Source organism: Jaculus jaculus, chromosome 8, assembly GCF_020740685.1.
Source record: "Jaculus jaculus isolate mJacJac1 chromosome 8, mJacJac1.mat.Y.cur, whole genome shotgun sequence".
NCBI classification, from domain to species: Eukaryota; Metazoa; Chordata; class Mammalia; order Rodentia; family Dipodidae; genus Jaculus; species Jaculus jaculus.
This window is the reverse complement of record NC_059109.1, coordinates 88,422,764-88,447,676: the sequence shown is the minus strand read 5'-3', so window position 1 is coordinate 88,447,676 and position 24,913 is coordinate 88,422,764. Positions and strand designations below refer to the sequence as shown.

The window sequence follows — 24,913 nt, the reverse complement described above, 5'->3', positions numbered from 1 at the left end:
AAAAAGAAAAATAAATGTTTGAGTAAGAAACACTAGGATGAGTCTATTAACATCTCAGAGTCTGAGTGCATAGACACAGACCTTGTTACAGATTTAACTTAGAACAAGTGGGTCTTGTGGCTCCTGTTTATAAAGCTCGAGGACCACCATCTATCCAAACTTTGTAATCTCATATACAAATGAAGGTCCTACAAATAAAACAAAGAATGGGTCTAGTGCAGCTCTTAAATGCTGGAAAAGATATGTCTGAATAGAACTCAGTCTTAATTCTTATTTTTTTCAAGATTTTTACATTGTTTCTTATTGTTTATTGTCCTAATTCAGAATTTCTGCACACTTTCTATTCGGGTGTTTATGTCCTGCTTTACACATAACTTTGACAACAACCAGCTTACCTTATTGATCACCCATTTCTATGGCCTCAATATACTCTGAGTACTAAAGAATACTAGCCAGGAGGTTCTGTTCATTCTTTATCTACTCTCATTCACTCATTCCATAGACGTTTATCATGTTGACTTAGAACTCACTTTTTAAAATTAATAATTTAGTTTCCTTGGCTGAAAGGAGAGCATGTTCTTGTAGGGTCAGAAATATGAACATGCATTGTGGATATAATAAAACTGCAAAGATGTCAATGCTGAGATAAATATCTGTGCAGTACAATGCAGTCAGTTTAAACTGGCTTCAGACAATTTTGAGAAGCATTAGAAAATATTTCATTTTGGCATGAAAGATGATGCTTGGACTTTGCCCTCATCTGAGATCAACAGCTAATTTTGGCTGAAATGCTGCTAGAATGAAGAAGCTGTGGATAATCATATATGTGACATAAAGCCACCTTAAAGGAGGTAGACTTAAAGGCAGTTGAGAAGCTACTTTATTACTTTAGCATCTTAGTAAAACCATGTCTTTTTTGTTTGTTTTGTTTTTTTGAGTTAGGGTTTCACTGTAATCCAGGCTGACCTGGAATTCACTATGTAATCTCAGGGTGGCCTCGAACCTCTTACCACTGCCTCCTGAGTATTGGGATTAAAGGTGTGCGCCACCATGCCCCAGTTTAAAACCATGTTTTGAACAATGTACTTTATGGATGATGGTGGACAACCTGAACTCAGGGAGATCATCTATGGCACAGGCAAGAAACGATTGTGGGCACATCTAGACTAATACCACAGAAGAGACTGATCAGCTGTAGTTCAATTAGGATTAAATACTATTAACCCTAGGGGAACTGAACTGAAAACACTAGGAAGAATAGGTGTTTACTGAAGTCTCCTGGTTGTCTCAGTTAAATAAAGGAAACATAAAAGAAAGGGGTCATTTCACCTTGACTGCCTTGCAATTTAGGATTCTCAGTTTATGCCATCTTATATAACTGGGTTCTCTAGGATATGCTACATATTTATTAAATTAGATTCAATATAATGCATTCCACTGAAAACAATACTTTGACATCTAAAGCATTAGTCTGTGATTATTTCACCAAGTATAGCTACCCTGCCACCATCTTTATCATCTCTCTTTTCACCGCATCCACATGGATTCTCTGGCTTGTGTTTTCATGCTTTCATGGTGTTTTCTACACAAGTCACATGATTGTTGGGTAAAGTCTTCTGTGGAAACTATGTGAGGTTTTATCATTGTAGAGAGCTAAAACAGCAAGATAAGGAAAGCAGTACATTCAAGAGGAAGTTATTTATACATGAAAGGTCTGTGTTGTCTAGCTTTCCTGTAACTATTTTCTTCATTTATTTATCAAACAAATATCATCTCCATAGCAACAACTGCAAAGCTGCACCATTAGCACATGTGCTCAGTCTAGATGGGGGAAGGGAGATGAGCAGTTCTGAGAAACCCAGGTTTTCATCCAGAAGCACATGGATTCACTGAGACTCATCATTTTATTTCATTTTCCTTTTACCAGAAAAGTGAAGAATTTCTTTGCAGGAACATGAAGTCATGGGCAACTGGAAAGATATAGATGCAACATCCCATTCTTACTACGATTTTAAGAACAGCATTTTAATGAATGCTAATTGGCACACAGGATGTAATCTCTTGCTGTGGTTAAGCTCTGCCCTGGGAGAACTTTAACAAAACTCAAACATGTGCTTCAGACAGTATTTGGTCTTCCCCAGAACTCACGCTAACAAACAAATGGCTTTTATGAGGAAAAGGATAATGCTTTTTAAAATTTCTTCTTCTTTTTGTCTAACTTGGCTCTTGCTTTCATTATGGCTTTTGCTTATGAGAAACTGTTTGCTAATTAGTACTTTTTTATGTAGACATGTTTAGGAAACTTTTAAGGAATAGTCACTTGATATTCCTGAATTAATTAATTATTAAGCTAATATGTCAGTTAAGAGTCCTGGCTCAAAAACTCCAACATTTTGAGAGCAAAACTTGAAGTTTTGAATTTGCTTTGAGGTTTTAAAAATGGAGACAATTTATGAAAAGGGTAGCCAGCCATACTATTACTCATTGACTATTGTCTTTCTTAAACAGTTCACTTAGTGGCAGATTCAGAAATAAAATGTCACAGCCTCATTCTCTGAGAATTAGTAAAAATGTCAAAGATTTATGAGTATTTTTCTAAGCCAGAGCATTTTCACCCTTTCATGAAGGCAAAACTGCTTTTCTATCTGGGTTATAAAATTAAGAAATATATAATTAGATATAAAATTGCTAACAGCTGTCATAAGGCACTAATGACAGTGCTTTATATCTGACCATGAGTTACTTTCACTGTCTTTTCTTCTCAGACTTATGATGCCATTTTAACAAACCCTTGATTACCATACTGCCTAGAGAACATGGAAGACCACTTGAAATAAACTTTTAAAGTAGCATTTAGTTCAAGTGGATGGTCCTTCTCATTGCAACCTGACTAGAATATGACTTTTCTGTAGTAAATAAAACTCATAGAGTGGCCCAAAGTATTTAAAGTGTCTTCTTTCCTAACCACATACTCATCTTGTTCACACCTATTCCTTGCATCATCAGATGAAAGTAAAAATTATTCATACTTACTGAAGATGCAATATATGTCAGACATTTTCTCCACACTCTTCTCATTTATTCCACAAATAAATCTGCTATGGACTTTCACCCTTGTGGGCTACTTTAGGACACTGATATACAGTGAACTTTAGGAAATGGCCAGTTGCACAGCAAGTGAACAACAGCTGTGGAATTTCAATCCAGGTGGATGTGGTTTAAGCCATCAATCACTTCTCCATAGTGTATGTTGATAATGTTTGATATCTCAGGATGCACCCTGGAGCTACTTGATGGCAGACTATAATGGAAGACTGCACAAATGCTCAATTATAGGGTCATAAACTACAATAACTTGTATATGTTAAGTTCTTGCTTATATACATGACTTATACATTTGTACATAACAAGATAGCCAGAAGATGTCACCCCATTTAAGAACATAATTTTATAAAAGCATAATTTTACATTGCTAGTTATGGTTACATTTACACTTTTTTTTTGTTTTTTTTGAGGTAGAGTTTCATTCTAGTCCAGGCTGACCTGGGATTCACTCTGTATTCTCAGGGTGGCCTTGAACTCATGGTAATCCTCCTACCTCTGCCTCCTGAGTTCTGGGATTAAAGGTGTGCACCGCCATGGCAGCTTACATCTAAACTTTTAAAAAATATTGTGAAATGTCTCTTTATTTGGAAACTAAGGCAATGTCAACATTGATGGTGAGATGTCCAAGGCAGTAGTCATGGGGGCTAAGTGAGCTAATTATTATTATTATTTATTTATTGTTTGTTTTTTCAAGGTAGGGTCTCACTCTAGCATAGGCTGACCTGGAATTCACTCTGTATTCTCAGGGTGGCCTTGAACTTATGGTGATCCTCCTACCTCTGCCTCCTGAGTGCTGGGATTAAAGGCGTGCACCACCATACCCTGCTAAGCTAATTAATTTTTTAAAATTTGGTTATATTTTATTAGCACACAAAATTTTTTAAAAATATTTTATTTATTTATTTATTTATTTATTTATTTATTTATTTATTTATTTGACAGAGAGAGAGAAAGAGAGAGAGAGAGAGAGAGAATGGGCGCTCCAGGGCCTACAACCACTGCAAAAGAACTCCAGACTCGTGCACCCCTTTGTACATCTGGCTAATGTGGGTCTTGCAGAATTGAACCTGGGTCCTTTAGCTTTGCAGGCAAGTGCCTTAACCACTAATCCATCTCTCCAGCCACACACCAAAGTTTTATATGGAATTTTTGGGCAATTTTTTTTCTTTGCCCATGCTTTCCTTACTCCCTCCCCATCTTGTTCCTCCAACATAGCCTTCTTTCTACTTTTATACTACTGTTTCCTTTAGTATTCCTTCATCTCATCACTTCCTGTTCCCCTCTTGTGGCCTCCTATAGCAAATCATTGCCTCACATTCCCTTACTCACAAAACATAAACATTAATAGTCAAGATCCACATATGTGTTACCATATAGAACTGCACAGGTCTGGAACATTCCCATAATCATGGGCATTTCTATTAGAGAGCAAAGTGGAAAGGCAACACATTTGGGAAACTACTTCCTAAGTATTTAAATGACAGCACATTGTACTTTCAGTTCAATATGATGGATTGAACACATACTTACCATCTGATAACACCCAAAAGCTTACTGAAATGAAAGAAATTCAAATCTCTTTAATCTAGTAATAGCAGAGGAACATGAAGAGCACAAATGGCAGGGAAATTTGTGAAAGAAACACAATGTATGGAACCAAAGTGCAGAGAAAACACCATCTGAAGATATAATTCTCTGGGAGCCCAAACAGTTTTCTTTGCACTTTCCTTCTTGGTTACTCTCATAAGAGTTATGCCTCTCTTGCACCAATGGGTCAGAGGAGTCATAAAAGATGTACCCACTATTGCATCAAGGGCAAATATTGCCTGGCAGGTCAATATTGTAGCTCCAAAGATCTATAGCTGAATAAGACTATGGACTTTTCTCTCCAAGCAGCCTGTGTCACGCCCGCCTCGCCAGCAAGGAGGACGCCACAATCAGGATTCTTCTGAACACACTTTATTGGGGACTGCCAAACTGCTAGATGCAAAGACGCGAAGACCCAGAACCACGAAAGGCAACTGTTTATATAGGGTTTAGGCTGCTTACCCACAAATGATTGGTCAACTGTGGATATGTGGCCACCAGTGATTGGTTACTTTCTGGATGCCTCATTAGCATCGGCCCGCAACGGGTTGGAGCATGCGCACTGTGCTAAATTTACACCAGCTGTGACCAATAAGAGGCCAGAAACCGGCGCCAGCTTGTAATAGCGTCTGCGCGGCTCCTAACATCTCCCCCTTTTTTTATTATTTAGACACCAAGGGACCAAATCACCGATCTAGCCTTTCCCACTTCTGGCAACAGGCGATCAAGGTTATAAGGCCTTGGAAAACTCACAACTCACCTTATCCTGTGCAATGAGTTATTCCTCAGGGATGTGCAAAGGCTGAGTGTGAAATAAAACTAAAAGTCTTATGCCTAACCTGGTGCAATGAGAATAAGCTCTCAGGGTGCAAAGGCCACAAGACAGCTCAAACGAAGGGAGAAAACGTCCAGGTCAAGCAATAGCAAAATTACACACAGGCACATCATGCAAGTACCAACGAGGCCCAGAGTAAGCACCAATCACTGGTTTCAGCTCCCTATTGTTTCAGAGTTATCAATCAAGCATTAGGTGAATGTCCTATTTCCAGTGCAGCAAATGCTTGCACTAGCATAGCATTGTTTCTGAGTCTTTGACTTCGCATTTTACAGAAACACCAAAAACATCCGATTGCAACAGCAATCATAAACAGCATTATGGAACCCATTCCAGCCCATTCCTTCAAATAAAGGGTAGCTTTCTATATCCAATCCAATAATCCCGTAACCAAAAACAAGTCCACTCATGTTGAATTCTAATGGGTCAGCAGTCCAGTTAGTAAGCAAATAATGTGATAACTGGCGTGACAGATTATACACAATCCATTTTCCATTCACATTCCAATTGTGCCAATTACCATAAAGTATCAACTTGTTCTTACACTAAATTAATTCTTTGATTAACAATCATTAACCCTCCTCTTAATTGTGCATTAATAGAAGTTTGAACATCCAAAGTATTAGCTACATTAGCTGATAAATTATTCAAAGTCGCAGCAGTTTGTATAGTAATAGCAGCCACAATGGCTGTAGTAATCCCAAAATCTCTTTTGATTCTAAACAATGTCATAGAACTAGGAGAACAGCATATAGTAATAGCAGCCACAATGGCTGTAGTAATCCCAAAATCTCTTTTTGGTTCTAAACAAAGTCATAGAACTAGGAGAACAGCATATAGTAATAGCAGCCACAATGGCTGTAGTAATCCCAAAATCTCTTTTTGGTTCTAAACAAAGTCATAGAACTAGGAGAACAGCATCATGTATTACAGGTAGAGGTTTTGGGAATACTGAGAGTATTCCCCAACGGGGTTCTGTCCATATCCCCAGCAGGTTGAACAGGGGTAATATCATCAGCACAGCAATCACGATCTTCATCCTTTTCTGGACTCTCTTTGACCACTCGCGTCAGTCTGGCAGGAACCCAAATGGGATTGTCTTGATCCTGTGGAAAAACACAAACAGCTCCCCTGGATCTTATTAAAACAAGATCCGGGCCCTTCCATTGATTAGATATAACATCTTTCCATTTTATTTTTCTGAAACTGGTGATGGTGGCAGGCAATGCCTGTCTGCTGCTGACCTACCCATCACGTCCAAATTTAAAAAATTAAATGTGTCTAGCCTGAGTGGCGCAGGCATCTTGATAGATAGATTTCCAATCAAGATATTGTCCCATTGTTAAGCAGGCTTTCACTGTATTATACCAATCTGCAGGAGTCATTGCATGAGCAGTGAGCCTCTCTACCTGAGCCTGAGTAAAGGAGGCATTAGTCCCATACGTCCTAACTGACTCTGCAAGATCTTTTAACTGTTTATGTCCTATGGGCTCATGATATTGGCCCTGAGCTGGATCGTCAAACACTGGAAATATTTGTTGAATTTTTCTTATTTCTTTTGGCTTGCAGAAAGAAGTTCCCTCCATGTATCTCAGTACTTCCCTATTTGTTAAAGGTGGGGCAGAAGGCACAACAGGCGGGTCAGGGCGATATCTCTCAGCCTGATGCCTGTCAGCTTCCTCCTCTAACAGAGCCTCATCATACAAGTCCAACTCCCCTTCGCTATCTGAAGATTCAAAAGATCTTACAGAAGCAGTCTCAGAACTTGATGAGCTTGCCACATGTAAATGTTTGAATTCACTTAATAAAGGATACAAATCATTACCTTCCAAATCTTTAACCTTAGTTTCCTTTTTATCATTAACCTTCATTACATTTTGTTCCTTCCTTTTATTACCTTCTAAATCTTTAACCTTAGTTTTCTTTTTATCATTACCCTTCATTACATTTTGTTCCTTCCTTTTATTACCTTCTAAATCTTTAACCTTAGTTTCCTTTTTATCATTACCCTTCATTACATTTTGTTCCTTCCTTTTATTACCTTCTAAATCTTTAACCTTAGTTTTCTTTTTACCATTAACCTTAGTTTTCTTTTTACCATTAACCTTCATTACATTTTGTTCCTTCCTTTTATTACCTTCTAAATCTTTAACCTTAGTTTTCTTTTTACCATTAACCTTAGTTTTCTTTTTACCATTAACCTTAGTTTTCTTTTTACCATTAACCTTCATTACATTTTGTTCCTTCCTTTTATTCTGTTTTCCTTTTTGTTCCCTTTTTTCTGTTTCTGACATACTGTCCTGATGTTCCGCTAAAGTCCTCTGGCCCTCTTTCACTTTAATGAGCACACAGGGCAAGAAGAAAATCATAACAATAGCATCAACCTCCCAGGGCAGCATACCTCTCAGAAAAAAGTCCGGATCCGTCCGTCCCGTGTGTCAGTTCTGAATCCTCCTTAAAACAGGGGTCTTCGCTGGTGCAAGATGTTCTTCAATTCCCGGGTTTCGGCACCACTTGTCACGCCCGCCTCGCCAGCAAGGAGGACGCCACAATCAGGATTCTTCTGAACACACTTTATTGGGGACTGCCAAACTGCTAGATGCAAAGACGCGAAGACCCAGAACCACGAAAGGCAACTGTTTATATAGGGTTTAGGCTGCTTACCCACAAATGATTGGTCAACTGTGGATATGTGGCCACCAGTGATTGGTTACTTTCTGGATGCCTCATTAGCATCGGCCCGCAACGGGTTGGAGCATGCGCACTGTGCTAAATTTACACCAGCTGTGACCAATAAGAGGCCAGAAACCGGCGCCAGCTTGTAATAGCGTCTGCGCGGCTCCTAACAAGCCTGCATAGCACCTTCTAGCACCATAAAAGAGGAAACATCCAGCTTGATTTTTCAATGACCTGCAACCAACGCATGTGGTATCTTTAGAAACTATGTAATTTTGTGTGTAATCAAGAACATTGTCAATAACATTGTTTTGGGTTCCTGAGAATGCCCTTATCAACAACTCATAAAGCACTCCTGGTCCTGTTTTTTCTGTTTATTAGTTAGTGGCTTCTAGGAACAACATATTATACCCACCCAGGACACCACTGTTAATTTTTTTTTACTTATATTTTCAAGTTAACTTACAAAGTTGTAGTTCTCCTTATTTGTTTCATATATCCTTAGTTTTGGTTTATCTCTCACCTTCTCTGCTCCATATGCTCACTTAATCCTTTTTGCCTTTTGCATTTTCCTCTCTACTTCCATATCACATATGTTCTACTATTCACCTTCTTAAGTCTCTCCCCACCCAGGGCCACTTTCTAGCTTTCTGTACTCTATCAACACTCACTTCCACTTAAACACACATATCTTTTTATGTTTATTTATTTATTTGAAAGTGACAGACAGAGAAACAGGGAGAGAAAGAGAGAGAGGGAGAGAGAGAGAGAGAGGGCATGCCAGGGCCTCCAGCCACTGCAAATGAACTCCAGATGCAAGTGCCCCTTGTGCATCTGGCTAACATGGGTCCTGGGGAATCGAGCCTCGAACCAGGGTCCTTGGGCTTCACAGACAAGTGCTTAACTGCTAAGTCGTATCTCCAGCCCAAACACACATATCTTAAATTCAAAGCTAAGGTCTGCAAATGACAGAGAATATGAACATACAATGTTTGTCATTCTGAGCCAGGGTCTTTGGGTGTATTTCAATAGTAAAAGTGCTGATCAGCCTTCTTTTTCTTGTATGTTAAAGCATTGATGTACAAATCTTTTGTCAAGTTGCTTTTTCAATAAAATTATGTTTTGCTTTTTCCAGGTGATGATGCCAGGGAGGCAGTGAAATGTGGTGTTGATGGGATTTTGGTGTCCAATCATGGTGCTCGACAGCTGGATGGGGTACCAGCCACTGTGAGTGAATGCAAGTGAAAGGATTTCTCCTTGGGTTTTTCTATTGTAGTACAGTCCTACCAATATATCTTCTCTCTGTACTGTTCTGTGTGATACGTTTTACAATTGTTAGGTATGTATACAGTGTATAAAGTTATATTGGTACCATCATTATTCTCCTCTCTGTTCTCCCCCTTCTGAAGGGACCCTCCTCATTGGGGAATATGGCTCATGCATTGTGGGGTAGCCATCATTTATGGGTGAGAGGCAATGTCTCTGTGCATAATGTCCCTATATATGGATCTAACAATCTTTCCACCCCCTCTTCTGCAAATTCCTCTGAGCCATGTTGGGTTTGTTTTAAGTCTACTTTAGTGATTAAGTCTTGGGAGCTCTGTGTCTTTGGATATCTGGTTTGGTAGGTATTGAGTTTTCTCTGGGTATATCTCCTTTACTCTTGTGCTGGTACCAGGTTCACCAAGAAAGCAGCACTCTTGCTCATTTCCCTAATTAGTTTCAGTTGAGGCCCTGTTGAGATGCTGACAGGCTAATTCTCTCTTCAGGATCTGCAGCCATCTGAAAAAGAGAAGCAAATTCTCCAATGGAGAGTGAAGTCAGCACCAGATAAATGAGATAACCATTATTATTTTAGAGAGAATTTAATAGGTGTAGGATCTCTTGTACCCCATGATTGGTGGGAGCTTGATACTGGAGAGTGGGCTCATGGTTTTGGATATGGTTCTGACTTGTTTTCCAGAACCAGCTATGAGTTTCATTCCACTGAGTGGATCCATTAGCCAAATCAAGAGCAGTTGGTTAACCAACTGTGCCTCTATTGCCCTTGTGTGAGCATCACATCAGGTTGTTTGCTGCTACATAGCTTAAAAAACAAGTTGCTTGGACAGTGTTGGTTATTTTCCCTCAGTTGCTCATGTAGCACCTTCTGGCACTAGAGGAGTTAACTGTCTGGGAACTGACTCTCTTCCAAATTGCAGTCAGGTCACTCCATGTTCCATACCTACAGCATATTGTGTCTTCATCAGTAGGGTCTTACCACTAGCCTTTGATGGGTCATCAAGTACTCTGACATAAATCTACTTTTGGGAAACCTTGTAGGTCTCTTTGATTAATAGCTCATTGTGGATGTTAACCACATGGTGGTACTGGGAGTAGTTACAGGCCATTGCTAAAGAAAAGAAGGAAGAAATGGAGAGGCAATATAAAAGAGAAAGAGAGAAGAGGGAGGGAGGCAAGGAGGGAAGAAGGGAGGGAGAGAGAGAGAGAAAGAGAGACAGAGTAAGAGGGAGAGAAACAGGAGAAGATTAAGGTTAGTCTGCATCATACCCTCTCCAGGGCCCTGTTGTTCAACCATTTACTCTGTCTTTTAGGACATAGAAATTTATGGTACCATTGTCATTTGGGTCCAGTTTTGTGTTCCCCACCTTTACCCTTCCCTTATGCCCACCCTTCCTATTGTTCAGTCCTCAAGATGCTTATTAGGTAGGTATGTCAGCATCTTGGGCAGGTTCATGTTAGGAGTCTTAAGAAAATTAGGTGTGATTATGTGAGATCTCAGTGTTTAATTGACACATTTTTTTTCAAATTAGTGAATATAATTTTTTCAATATTTATTTATTTGAGAGAGAGACAGATAGAGAAAGAGGGGGAGAGAGAGAGAATGTGCATGCCAGGGTCTCCAACTGCTGCAAACAAACTCCAGACACATGTTCCACCTTGTGCATCTATCTTGTGTGAATCTTGGGGAGTCAGACATGGGTCTTTTGGCTTTGCAGGCATGAACCTTATTTGCTAAGCCATCTTTCTAGCCTGAATATAATATTTTTTGATTATCCAGATATATAATTTTATGTATTTTAACATCTTAAGTCACAAGAAATGTATGTGTAGTGATTATTTTTATTTACTTTTTAAATTAATTAGAAACTTTGTTATATGGACAAATCATGTGTTGGTCCTCATTTCTATTCTCCCTACACCCGTTCCAATGAGGGCCTTCCTTGGTGGAATTACTGATATTCACCATGGGGTTATGGGTTATGAGAACAGGAGTCAGTCATTGTGCGGGGCATGTGTCTTGGTACTCCTTTCTGCCCTTTGACTCTTAAAATATTTCTGCCTCCACTTCCTCAATGTTTTCTGAGCCTTGGCAGGTATGTTAGAGTCTAAATTAGTACTAAGCTCTCAGCAACTTCTGGATTTCTGCTTTGATACATTTTGAATGTCCTCAGTATCGATCACCATCTCCCTGGTGCAGGTTGGCTTGCCATGAGAGCTGCACTCATGCTTAACTTGACAATTCCTTTGTGATTTCACCTGGACCCTGGCTTATGTGCAAGAGATGACTCATCTCATGAAATGGAGTCATCTAAGTTTTCTTATCACATTGATGGCTTTTGATTCTCCCAGTTTTCACAGCCTTCTGTGAAAGAGAAAACAGTTAATTAAGAGATATTTTGATGGTTGTAGCCTCCTTTGGCTTGTAACCATAGGCACACCAGTAGATGCAATGTAGAGTGTGAGAGTAAAGCTTAAGCCATGCCAATTCCGAGATGAAGGCATTGGCAGTTGTGGGAACTACAAAAGCCTTTGGTGGGGTTGAGATCATGGGCACAGTGGTAAGAAGTTGGGAGGAGAGACAGGCTGGAATTTCCAATGGAGGTGGCCAAGTAAAAGTGAAGAAGGAGGGTGAGGGGTGGGGACAAGAGAAAGAAACCCTGTGTCACAGAAGAGGGAAAGCCAGCTGAAAGCAGAGACTCAGAAAAAAAATGGTAAGATAATTTTACTACACATTTTCATCAATCTAGAGATTTTCAAAGAACCTTGAGGTCCAGACTGCATGATAAACTATTTCATCACAATCTCAGGGTCAAGGGGAAATACACAGGCACCAGTGCTTTTTAGTTATCTAAGAGATTCCAATGTGCTTTGAGGAGTTCACACTGTGCTAAACAAATCATAAACCAAAATCTAGATATAAAAGTAAATCAAACTGTCCCACAAAGTAAGGTACTGGGCTAAGAATAATGAAGAACAGATAGCCCCAAGGGAACCCAAAGCCCAGAAAAACACAGGGGTTGTAGGATAGATTTTAAGAACAAAGCTTGGAAGATGGGGTGAAATGGGTTAGTGGTTTAAGGCATTTGGCTGCAAAGCCAAAGGACCCACCCAGGTTTGATTCCTCATAACCCACGTAAGCCAGATGCACAAAGTGTCACTTGCATCTGGAGTTTGTTTGCATTAGCTGGAAGCCCTAACACACCCATTCTCTCTCTTAAATAAATAAATAAATAAATAAATAAATATTTTTAAATAAAGAATCATGAACACAGATACATATCCTGGGGTGGATGTCACAGATGCATGATCTAGAATGTGGCTAGAGCTGTTGAAGTGTTAAAAAGTGGACATGCTGTCCACTTGTGAGAACTTGGCAAATATTCTTCTCATAAAGGATATAATAAGTGTCCTTTATCTCTGCCCTGTCCCAAGGTGCACTCATCATAAGTGAGTCGGTGATATGATGGCTTATGTGGATTGTTAACTTGATGGGACCAAGCATCCCTGTGAGAGAATATCTTCATTAGGTTCATTGAGATGGGAAGACCTATTTTAACTGTGGGCAAGATCCTGGGTCTGTATACAAAGGAGAAAGCTGGCTGAGTAGCAGCATTCATCTCTCTGCTCTGCTGCCTCAGTGTTAGACTGAATGTGACCAGCTCCTGCTACCATGCCTTGCCTTCTATGATCAGCTGTAACCTGAAAAAAACCTTTCCTCCTTTAGGATGTTTTTTTTTTGTCAGGTTTTTGTCCCAGCAATGCGAACAGTAATTAATGCATGTAGAATAGGAAAGAATGAGATATGCCTGAGCAATGTTGAGAAGTAACTCATTGCATTGTCATGAGTGGAAAAGTCTTGAGAAGTATACCTGGCTGGATAGGAAAGTGATGGACCTCTTGAATATTCTATGTCATTAGTTTAACAGCAATGTGTCTTGTAAGATGGATTTTGACATGACAAAGGGCAGGGAAACCAATTGTGTGCCCTTAATAATTATAATAAACAAGAAAATAGAAAAGAAGAACAAGAAGTGTCTAGGGACAAAGGCAATCTACTTTTCCTCTGAATTTTCTCCTTATCTTTTGGAGTTAGACATTAACTAGATGATTTCTTTAGTGCCTTTCAACTGTGAAGTTGTGTAGTTTGTTTTATCACACATGAGGTAATTACATATCATAATAAAGCTTAAGTGTACATTTGTTCAAAAATATGCTAGGTTTTGCAGAGCCACCTTTCTCTGAACTGGGTCATTACATGCACTATTCTTTCTCATACTAGGGGTAGTCACATGAATGGCTATCAATGGGATGAGCAGCTGAAATTATTCAAGCAGCTGAAAAGAGGATAAGACAAATAATTTAACCAAGTAGTAGTGAATGACTGTTTCATTGCACTAGCAGGTTGATTTAGCTAAATCCCTAGACCAGCTGAGTGAGTTTTATGACAGAGTACATGCCAGCAGGGAATATTGGGTGTGCACAGGGCACTCACACAGTTTTTCCTAAATCACTAAAGGTTGCAACCAACCAAGTGTACATACTGTGGGATTATACTGTCAACGATTTAAAATCATAAATAGCTGGAGGTTGTCAGCCCTTTCCAACTCAGCCTTCATACAGGAGACAGGACATTTTGGGTGATATTAAATGTTGCCTGCAGGTAAAAGAGGTGGAAAGTGACGCCCTCTTTGAAGCTGGGTGGAGAAGTTGGTCACAGCTCAAAGCTTTTTCCCAAATTTATGCCTCACTTGTGTGTGAAGACATAGACTCAGTGTGCGGGCCAAATGAAGTTTGTTTTCTAAAAATAAAATATAAATCTACTGAAATCAATTCTAACTTGATTTTAAGGGAAAAAATATCTAAATGGTGTGGTTTCTTTCCCTCTGGCTGAGGGCATATGGAAACTTATCTAAAAGGGCTTTTTGAGTTGTGGTCTCAGAGACTGTTTAAAAAAAACAATAACTCTCCCCTTTGCATGCTGTGCGCATGGAGAGGAGACTTGTTCCAGCTTTGCCTCATGCTTTAGGCAAAACTAAGGCCCCATAATGATGAGAGAAATGTAAGAAAGAACTTGGTGGAGGGTAACTGGTGTTTTCTCCTTGGTGTGAGTGTTCTGAAGTGTGCAAAGGCTTGAAGGTGGCTGTGATGTGAAATTTTGCATTAGGTCTTATTGTCCTACAGTTTGGGTTACCACATCACCAGAGCACAGGGCAAGCTGATGTCATGGCAACATGAAAGAGAGAGTCTTGGGTTTGACTCATTGTCTTGCTTCTCTTCAGGGATGAACAATAAAATAGCAGGTCACTCAGATGTTTATGGCTGAGCTTCTCCTAGTCTTGTATTGTTTGCATAAAGAAAGTGGCTAGGCCATTGTAATTCTATATACCTCACAGGGTTTCCTACCATGGAGAAATACTTGCCACTTGAATTCCTAAACCAGGAATTTACCTTCAGTCCTTCTCAAGACATTGCTCTACGAACTACTGCCAGCCCTCTGTTTTTCACAAAAGTAATCAAAAAATGATAAGTTCATCTCAGAATTCTATTTTCATTGTAATGTGACCCAGAATGGCCTTGAAGTAATCTGAGGCAAATATGACAGAATCAAATTAATTTCTAAAACCCACAGCATTTTAGCTTCTTAAACTTAGGTTTAAAGACAATTCTGGGCTGGCTAGATGGTTTAACAGTTAAAGCTGCCTGCTTGCAAGCCTGCTTGCCTGAGTTCAACTCCTAACCACCCATGTAAAGCTGAATGCAAAGAGTAGCGTGCTGCTGTGATCCCAATAGACCTTCTTCAATGGGAGGCCCAAGTTTCAGGATATGCAGAAGCCCTGGGGCCATTCAGGCTGGTGTGTATGAAGTAAAGTGACTAAAACAAAATAACAAGGGAGACTCTGTCTCAAGCACAGGAGAAGGGGAAGGCACTCTAAGATTATTCCTAGACCTCTGTTTCAGTCAGCTTCGCATGGCTGGTAGAAATCATTCAACCAAGAGCAGCTCCAATGGGCATCTGCAATGGGTCTCCACTGCAATCCATGGTTCATCCTCATGGCCCCATGGGGTCTCCATGCAGGAATCCAGCAAATCAGCTTCATACTGCCCATGGCCTTTTCCAAAACACATGACCGTGTTGCAAATTCAGTGAATCTTTCCAGCATTTCTTATACTCCACAATACCAGGTAGGGTGCCAGTTTGTTAATCCAGGGGGGAATAAAGCAGACTTTGAAGAACAGGACATTCTTTGAACACTTAGACCCCTTCAAAAGAGTCTACATTCTTCCTGTTGCCCCAGTGCAGGTCAGCTGGCCCAATCTCAAAGGTTGTAATCTCTCAATTGCAGTTGAACAGGCAACAATTCACCCAGAGATTTTTCTTTCTGTGCCATATCCCTCTGCTCACACCAGTTCATTTCTACCCAAAACTAACTCTGCACAACTTCTCAAGATACAGGCATAACAGCAAGCTTTTCACACAAACAACTAGCCCAGTCCAAACAAAGCTCCTGTTCACCCTCCTAAGCCAAACTTCACAGTCCATAGTTCTTCCTGCATTCAGGTCTTTCAACTCTGACCAGAATAGTCCATGAAGCTGTACTTACAGCACTGCAAAGCATCTCTTAGGCCAAGGATTTAAATCCTTCCCCATTCCTCTTAAAAATCAGCCCCAAAAGGCCAAAACCACATAGTCAGGTGTCTAGCAGCAATCCCACTCCTCAGTACCACTTTACTGTTGCAGTCAGGTTCGCTTTGCTGGTAGAAATAACCCAACAAAAAGCAGCTTCTGGCTTACTGGCTCAAGGGGAAGCTCCACAATGGCAGGGGAAAACGATGGCATGAACAGAGGGTGGACATCACCCCCTGGCCAACATAACATGGACAATAGCAACAAGAGAGTGTGCCAAACACTGGCTTGGGGAAACTGTCTATAACACCCATAAGCCCTCCCCCAACAATATACCACCTCCAGGAGGCATTAATTTCCAATTGCCATCAGCAAGGGAGCCTAACATCCAGAACACCTAAGTTTAGGGGGGAACACCTGAATCAAACCACCACAACCTCCACATATGCACTGGTAGCACAAACACCCCATACTCATCGACACATACATAGAGACACACACAATATGAAAGAACATTCTAGAGTGTTTGCATCCTGAGAACTTTTTTTTTCATTTCAGTTTGATGATAACTACATCCAACCTAGCTCTAACTTACATGTGCAAAACACTTTCACTTAATATTTATTTTGTTAAGTTGGTGCTTCTCAAATTGAGTCCTTTGGGGTGTGCTGTATGATCTTCTTGTCTTTGTAATGGAGGTCCATGAGGCAAGGGGTAGAGCTCAGTGGTAGACTGCTTGCTTAGCGTTAGGGAGGACCTGGGTTCGATTCCAGGTAATACAGGGTAGACAGGGAAAATATGGGGACATGAGACGTGACAAAACATCCTTCACCCAGGAGGCTGTTAGAAGACTATCATCATCAGAGAAGCAACAATTCCAATACTATCAATTACTGCTCAAAACTTTCTAAACCTGCAGTTTTCTAGGAATTCACCAGAAATCCCATTTGTAGGAAAAGGACAATCCCAGCAACTTCTGGTTTTACCTTATCAAGCAATGGTTCCAACCATGGCATCTCCAGAGCCAACAGGTAATGCTACTTATTAAAATACAGAAGGAGGGGAGTTCCTTAGCAACTTTTTGGGATGTAATTTGAGAGCCACCATGATGGTGTATATGGCTAGTGCTATGTCACTTAACTGATGTTCTCCCTTCGAGAAGCCCATACCCATGCTCTCACTGGGGCTTTCACCCTCTGCTTTTCCAACCCCAATCTAACCTTTCCTAATCTATATCTCTAACTCTGCTTCATACTGAAATTTCCTTTTAGCATCAAAGCCACAAATCCTGCATTTAACTTGTTATTCCTAAAAATCTAAGAAAACTCCTCAGGCTGCTGGGAGTGGCTATGGAGCTGTGCCTCTGCTCTCACCACAGATACACTGCACTAAGAAAATAAAATAAAATAAAGAACACAATAAAAGGGCTCGTGTAATCTCATCCTTCAGATATATTTGATCCATCAGTTGGCCTTTACTGTGTAACATATCGTCCTGGAACTGATTGTCAGAAGACAATATCCATTAATTTTATTTCACATTTTTTGTCAGTTGGCAGTTTTGTCTTAGAACTGCTGGGTACTGGGGACCTGGTCCTGGCTGGGTTTGATCCTGGATGTCTGGGGCAGGTGCTGCTCCAGCTGGGATAGCCTGATGTAAGATAAATTCACTATGGCTTGTTCTCATGAAGAGACAGGTTTCCACTCTCCAGATCTAGGCTTAAAAGTCACGTTGTCGATGTTCCTCACATTCTATTGGTGAGAGCAAGCTACAGGCCAGTTCAGCTCTCCCTCTGCCCTCCATGCCGTGAATCATAATCCTGCTAGGAAGTGAAGATAGAGCAGAAAACCATTGGTACCATTTTTACATTTGCCAACAATGAGCTAAACCTCTGTGGGCTTGTGAAGTCTGCGTGGTAAAGTGTGATGGGTGGAGTAAGCTTCAGGGGAGGAATTCCTGGCTGTAGCTTGGTCCCAGTCTCCTTTACTTCTAACTAAAACAGCTCAGTTTTACCTGATTTTGTTTTTGTTGAGCTACATTGGTTTGAGCATTTTAGGTTCCATGCTTGAAATGTCACAAATCAAGATAACAACAATGGACATTATATGGATGTGTAGCAATGGAAAAGGAAGAGACATAAACAGGGCTATAACTAGTGGGCTTGTCTGTTGTATTTATTTATTCAGTCTGCCTTGATCACATTCATTTTATGTAGTGTCTGCCTAGTACAAGTGCAGCTACTGAAAGAAAGAAGGAGGTTAGAAATATCAACATTGGGTATGGCCTTCTTGTCCATAGACACAGGAAACACAAATGTAGGCCCTGTTTTATGACCTGGGATTCACATTTGAAATATCCTTATTAGGGTGCTTTTAGGCCAGGTTAGGCATTGGAAATAACCTAAACAGACTTGATTTGTGTTACTTTGAAAATGTGTATTGAACCCAAGCTAGCTAATATTTTTCTTTGGTTCTGGTTTCAAATGGGGAAATATGCTTAATTATGGCTTGCATCATCGCTTGGAAATTGTAGCATTTATATGTTGATGTAACTTGCCTGAATGTAAAAGGAGGACTATGTATAGGTAAGGGGACATATGTAAATGGATCCAGAGCATGTTTGGCAAGGCAGAGAAGCCAGAAGGGAAAGGGGAAAATCACATTACCTGCCAAACATTTAGAGGCCACTTGCCAAGTGTTGCCTCCACTTCCTCCAAATCGTAGCTATGTTTGGTTTTCAACCTTTTACATAAAACTCTATTTAAGTTTAGCCACTAAAATTTTAGAGGCAAAGTAGGAAAGCCTTTGAATGATTTCAGCATAATTATTTCTGGAAAAGGTGCAGTTTAAGTTTATGGTACCTTCTCAGCAATCATTTTAATGGAGTCAGGACTTCAATTTTAGATCTAAAAGTTTTGAGATGAATTTCTCTAGATTTTTCACCCACTTTAGATGAACTAGTAGGCACTGTTGTGGGTACAACACAAAAGATCCCAAGCTCAGTGAATTACATTGACATTTATTCACTTGAAACCACTTGTGACCAGACACCTCCTGAACCAGGACTTGGGACCAGGTAGCTGGCAGTGCTCCACAGGTCCAGTTAGGCTTGGTTCAGATAACTCTGCTTCCTGAATAGATCTGCTGGAGCCAAGGCTGTGAGGAGAATAGGACCTAGTGGTTACTTATCGCATGACTAATGGCAAAGGTGCAAAATCAGAAGTACTTGTGGTTGCTTAAGACCTATGTATTATTTGCCAAAGTAGAATACATGGCCAAGGGCAGTGTCAATGAATAGGCAAGCACATTCTGTTTCTTTTAGTGGGGGAGACTATGAGGTTGTCTCAGAAAGAAAATGTGTTCAGAGAGGTATGACAAATCAAGTAGAATAATGTACATAACCAGCTCAGCCTTGTGAGGATCTTGCATTCTATAATGTCAACTTAAACCTGTTAACAAATGCTACTCAGGGCAAGAAACTTCAGGATCCATGTGGTCATAATACTTCAAAAGGAAGGAATATATGTAAAGGAGAATTATCTAATGACATGATACACAGGGAAATCAGAGTATGTTTTTAATGACTATGTGTGTATTTCTTATACCCTACTACTTGCAATATTAAATGTGAATTTTAGCCATTGAGTTCTAATGAAAAATGTTAAGCATAACTTATCAGCAAAATAATTCATTTACTTTTATAAAAGAGATAATATGAAACATCAAGTGTTTCAAATTACATTTATTATTTTGTGATCTTAATACTTGAATTTGTATATCAGAAACAGAAAAAAATTGAATGTTTGGCTTTGTAAAAAACAAATTACTCAGGCTGGAGAGATGGCTTAGTGGTTAAGGCGCTTGCCTGCAAAGCCAAAGGACCCAAGTTCGAATCCCCAGGACCCATGCACAAGACAGATGCACAAGGGGGCGCATGCGTCTGGAGTTCGTTTGCAGTGGCTGGAGGCCCTGGTGTGCCCATTCTCTCTCTCTCTCTACCTGCCCATTTCTGTATATATATCTCTCTCTCAAATAAATAATTAAAAAAAAAACAAATTATTCAATTCTAAGTTTCCTTGACTTTTTGGTTTGTTGGTTAATAGTATTTTCACTCCCCCTCCCCTCAAAACCCCTGTGTAAAATGGCTTTCTTATTGATTCTAAACTTAACTTCACTCTTTTCTTCCATGAGCTCTAGTGGCTGTATTTAGGGCCATAGGAGGTAAAGTTAATGTTGATTTTAATATTAATAGGGTTACAGTGTCCTCTTCTTTTCATAGATTGATGCTCTGCCAGAAATTGTGGAGGCTGTGGAAGGGAAAGTAGAAGTCTTTCTGGATGGTGGTGTGAGGAAAGGCACTGATGTTCTCAAAGCTCTGGCTTTGGGTGCCAAGGCTGTATTTGTGGGGAGACCTATCATCTGGGGCTTGGCTTTCCAGGTAAGAGAACAAAGAAATAAATATGGGTCAATGATGAGGTGGCATGTATTCTGAATCTAAGGTTGATTATAAACTACTTTAGCTCTAGAATTACTCTGAGACCTGATAAAGTACCTGAAACCTAAGACAGCATCCTAATGCTTTTAAAAGCTTTTCATCAGATATTTCAGTGTTACCTTTGGTGAAATCAGCATAAATGTTGATGTACATTGACTATTTTAAAAATAAACTTGTAAAATCTGCTTTACCTTGAAAGAAAAAAAACGAAATAAATATATAAAACAAAATATCTCCTAGAGAAGTAAATGCATGAAACGAGTTACACTGACTTACCCAATAATTTTATACCTTTTACTGCCTTAGGGGGAGAAAGGTGTTCAAGATGTCCTTGAGATACTAAAGGAAGAATTCCGACTGGCTATGGCTCTGAGTGGTAAGGCTCTGCATTCATCAGTTTTCCAGCAAAATACCTTCTAGACACCCCTTGTGGGAAGAAAGATCAATTTTGCCTTATGGTTTCAAAAGGTCTCAGTCCCTCATGATAGGAAAAGCAGCATGAAGGTCACAGCAGCTCTCTCAGAGCTGTTTATTGGGAGCATCATACAGAGATGGCTTATATTGTGGTGGAACAGGGAATAGAGGTAGTGGAAATAGAGCTAGAGGTTGGGTATGGTTATAACTGTCAAAGACCTGCTAAGAGTGCCTCACTCCTAAATCTTCACCTTCCAAATGTCCCATGATGTCTGAAAGCACACTACCAGCTGGGAAACAAGGGCTCAAAACACAAAAACTGTGGGCAGAACTCCAGATTCAACTCATGACAGGCTTTCATTCTTTTTTAAATTTTTTTTTGTTTATTTATTTGAGAGCAACAGACAGAGAGAAAGATGCAGAGAGAGAGAGAGAATGGGTGCGCCAGGGCTTCCAGCCACTGCAAATGAACTACAGACATGTGCACCCCCTTGTGCATCTGGCTAACGTGGGTCCTGGGGAATTGAGCCTCGAATCCGGGTCCTTAGGCTTCACAGGCAAGCGCTTAACCACTAAGTCATCTCTCCAGCCCAGGCTTTCATTCTTATTTACCACTTTTTTTCTTTCTGTCCTCGTTAAGCCAGGTTCCTTGATGGAGAGTCAATTTTAGGGGGAAGCAGATAGAATCTCCTCTGTCATATTGAATTTGGTGTTGGCTTCATAGGTAAAGTTTCAGGGTAGAACATTCTTAGACTGAGGGAATTTACAATGTACATAGATCAAAAGCAGTAACACTGCCTTTATTTGTGACAATGTGATCAGGGCTATGCCGGTGAAGTAGTATCACCCTCTTTCTATCTGTCTAAAACTAAGCTCTCTTATACCCATTCCTCACAGAGTATCTCCAGTCTCAGTTCATGGCCATACTGAAGTGTCATGCTTGGTTATATGTTCATAGGGATGCACTAAGTATAACTGGAATTTGGCTGTCCTCAGCACTTCTCTGCTGCACTATCATCCTTTCATTTCCCATGGTATTGGGCATCTCCTCTGTAGCTTTGCCTCCTTGGTCTCTTACAGTCTCTGTTGGCCATGGCAACCAGCACTGTCATTTTACAGATTAATGGAGCTCATGCTCCTCTTCTCATGATCAGAAATTTCTAATGGCTCTTTCCTGACTCAATAAAATTCTTTACAGTAGCTTATAAGCCTCTTCCTCGCCCAGTTACCTTTTGGTCACCTCTGTCACCACTGTTGCCCTTGCTTACTGCACTCAGGCCACACTTGCTTCTCCTTCTGGATGCCTCCCCACCCTGTCTTTATGTCAATAAGTCCTGCCACTCTTTGAGCCTTGGTGTACATGATTCATCTATTCACATTCATTTTTTTCTCTATCCTTCTTTCATTCTTTTTCCTTAGCATTTCCTGTGTGTTATATGATTTATTTTTTGATTACATGTATTATGAATATTAGTTTGTTATCTACAATATAAAAAGCTTGAAGCATGGAGCTCTTCATCTTGTGTGTTCACTGTAGTATTTTCTGGGCTTTGAGTGGTGCCTGGCACACAAGCAATAAATGTTTGTTAAAAACTAAATAACTCTTGTGATTACTAAGGATTGTTTGAGTTTGATTCAGCAATAATCTCCAGATACAAAAAACTCCACAAAAATTGGCCTTGACTAAATGATCAACTTCCTCATCTTTGGAAAGGTCAAGAAAGATTCCTTTTCTATAATGTATATCATACAGTTCATCCCTCCTGGTATCTACAAGGCTGGAGATAAACTGTCTACTGGCTACATGCTGACGGAGCCTGTCAGAACCTTCTCAAGAAGAATACCGTTCTGTGAATCCTCACTACACATTTTAATTTGCTACAGACTTATCCTAAAAGAGAGCTTTCAGCCACTGGCTTTCTATTAAATGTGGCAGAAAGAATACACTCTTTGTGTTAATAAAAATATGTGCCAGTCATTTTGTGTTAAGGACTGTTTAGGTAATAAAAATGGTCTCATGCCACATAAGATTTGGCAAGCCTACCTTGAATCATAAACCTTACATTTGTCAAGTTTTACATTCCTTGGGAAAACGATTACCTGCCTGATTATTATTGCATTCATTTCATATTAAATGTATGCATTATTTTTTTCAGGGTGCCAGAATGTGAAAGTCATTGACAAGACATTGGTGAGGAAAAATCCTTTGGCTGTTTCCAAGATCTGACAGTGCACAATATTTTCCCATCTGTATTATTTTTTTCCGCATGTATGACTTGACAAAGAGACACTGTGCAGAGGGTGACCACAGTCTGTAACTCTCCACTTTCATACAAAGGGTGTCGTTCTTCTCCCACAAAATAGTGATCCCTTTTCGTTCATTGCTTTTGACTTTTCAATGTGTGTCCTAGGAACATTTTAGAAAGAAATAGACTTGCATCCTGGAAATATATTAACTGTTAAAAAGAAAACATTGAAAATGTGTTTAGATAACGTCATTCCCTGGCTGGCTAACGTGTTGGGAAACAAAAGATATCCTCTGATGAAATTGGAGGTAGTGAAGCAAGGTAAAAAGATATTGATCTCACTATTAACCTGCATTGTACTTATTTATCCTTAAGACAGTGCTTCTTACACTATAAGCACATATTTGAAGTATTGGAAGTTTCTAGAAAACACAACAGTTAGATTCATGATGCTGAGAAAGTAGCAATGGGTGGAATTGGAATGGATGGCTATCATGTGTGATTTTCTGGAAGGTTATACTTTTTAACACCCTATTTCTTTGAAGGTTGATTCCCATATGACTAATGTCTCAATACAACTGAATGTTTTATGGTGTATCTTACTCTTGTTCAGAAAAATAAAACATTTTTTAAAGATAGTATCTAGTCCAAATAGAACAATACTATTTTTTAATAATAATTTTGAATAAACTTGTTTTGTTATTCCTTTGACTTTTAAATTATCAGATAAATTTATTATTAAGCCATTGTATAAAATATAAGCATTACACATATTAATGGGGTTCCGCAGGATGCTTTGACCCATGTACTTATTGTTTAATTGTCCAAACAATCTCCAAACCAAGTTTCTAGAACTATGCTGGAAGACAGGGCAGTAGGAAAAAAGATAGTTTCACTAAGCAGTGCACTTGCTTGGTATTTGGTGTACCATAGAGTATACTTGAACCATCTTGAAAGCAGTGAAAAAAATATTGTTGGGTCCTGTACACTGTTGATTCTCCTTCATCTTGCTAAGGAGCTGGTTGTTGAGTTAAAGATTCCATCTACTCTTTAGCTTTTGAATTTTTATTTTGTTGCATTTTATTTCTTTTTGTAAGCTAGTTGCTTTAACTGTTGAGCTATCTCTAAAACCCCAAATTACTCAAATTATTTATTTATTTTCCGAGAGAGAAAGAGAAAGAGAGAGAGAGAGAGAGACACTATGGGCATGCCAGAGCCACTTGCCACTGCTAACAAACTTCAGATATGTGTGTGCCATTTTGTGTATCTGGCTTTACATTGTTACTGGGTAATCAAACCCAGGTTGTCAGGCTTTGTAAGCAAATACCTGTAACTCCTGAGCCTTCCCATGAGCTTTCTCTTTTAATGGCATAAAATGTGTACAGTGAGTGTATAAAGTGGAAAACTAAATATATAGGTAGAAAATTTTGCATTATAGATAACATCTCAAATCAAGATATTGAATGGTTCACTCTTTTCCCACGGTACCCATTACTCCCATTACTTCAGAAGTGATTGTCTCCCATTGGCACTAATTAGCATTGATCGACTTTAAACTTTATATAAATGGGGCCATGTAGTGTGTGTATTTAGTTTTAGAATCTTCTTCCCGGGCTGGAGAGATGGCTTAGCAGTTAAGCGCTTGCC

General features: G+C 39.6%; 1 protein-coding gene and 1 non-coding gene across 2 annotated transcripts in view; both read left to right on the top strand.

Moving 5' to 3' along the window:
• Positions 1-23,425, top strand: part of Hao1 (hydroxyacid oxidase 1) — a 56,595-nt gene extending 33,170 nt beyond the window's left edge. The window contains exons 5-8 of the mRNA XM_004661509.2: positions 9,339-9,430; positions 20,391-20,549; positions 20,913-20,982; positions 23,177-23,425. Coding sequence (XP_004661566.1) covers positions 9,339-9,430; positions 20,391-20,549; positions 20,913-20,982; positions 23,177-23,247 — 392 coding nt within the window. The 3' untranslated portion in view covers positions 23,248-23,425. The remainder of the gene's footprint in view (positions 1-9,338; positions 9,431-20,390; positions 20,550-20,912; positions 20,983-23,176) is intronic.
• Positions 20,575-20,654, top strand: LOC123463203. The gene has a single exon (XR_006638795.1). It is a non-coding gene; the product is annotated as a small nucleolar RNA SNORD45 (small nucleolar RNA).
• Positions 23,426-24,913: the final 1,488 nt, after the last annotated feature.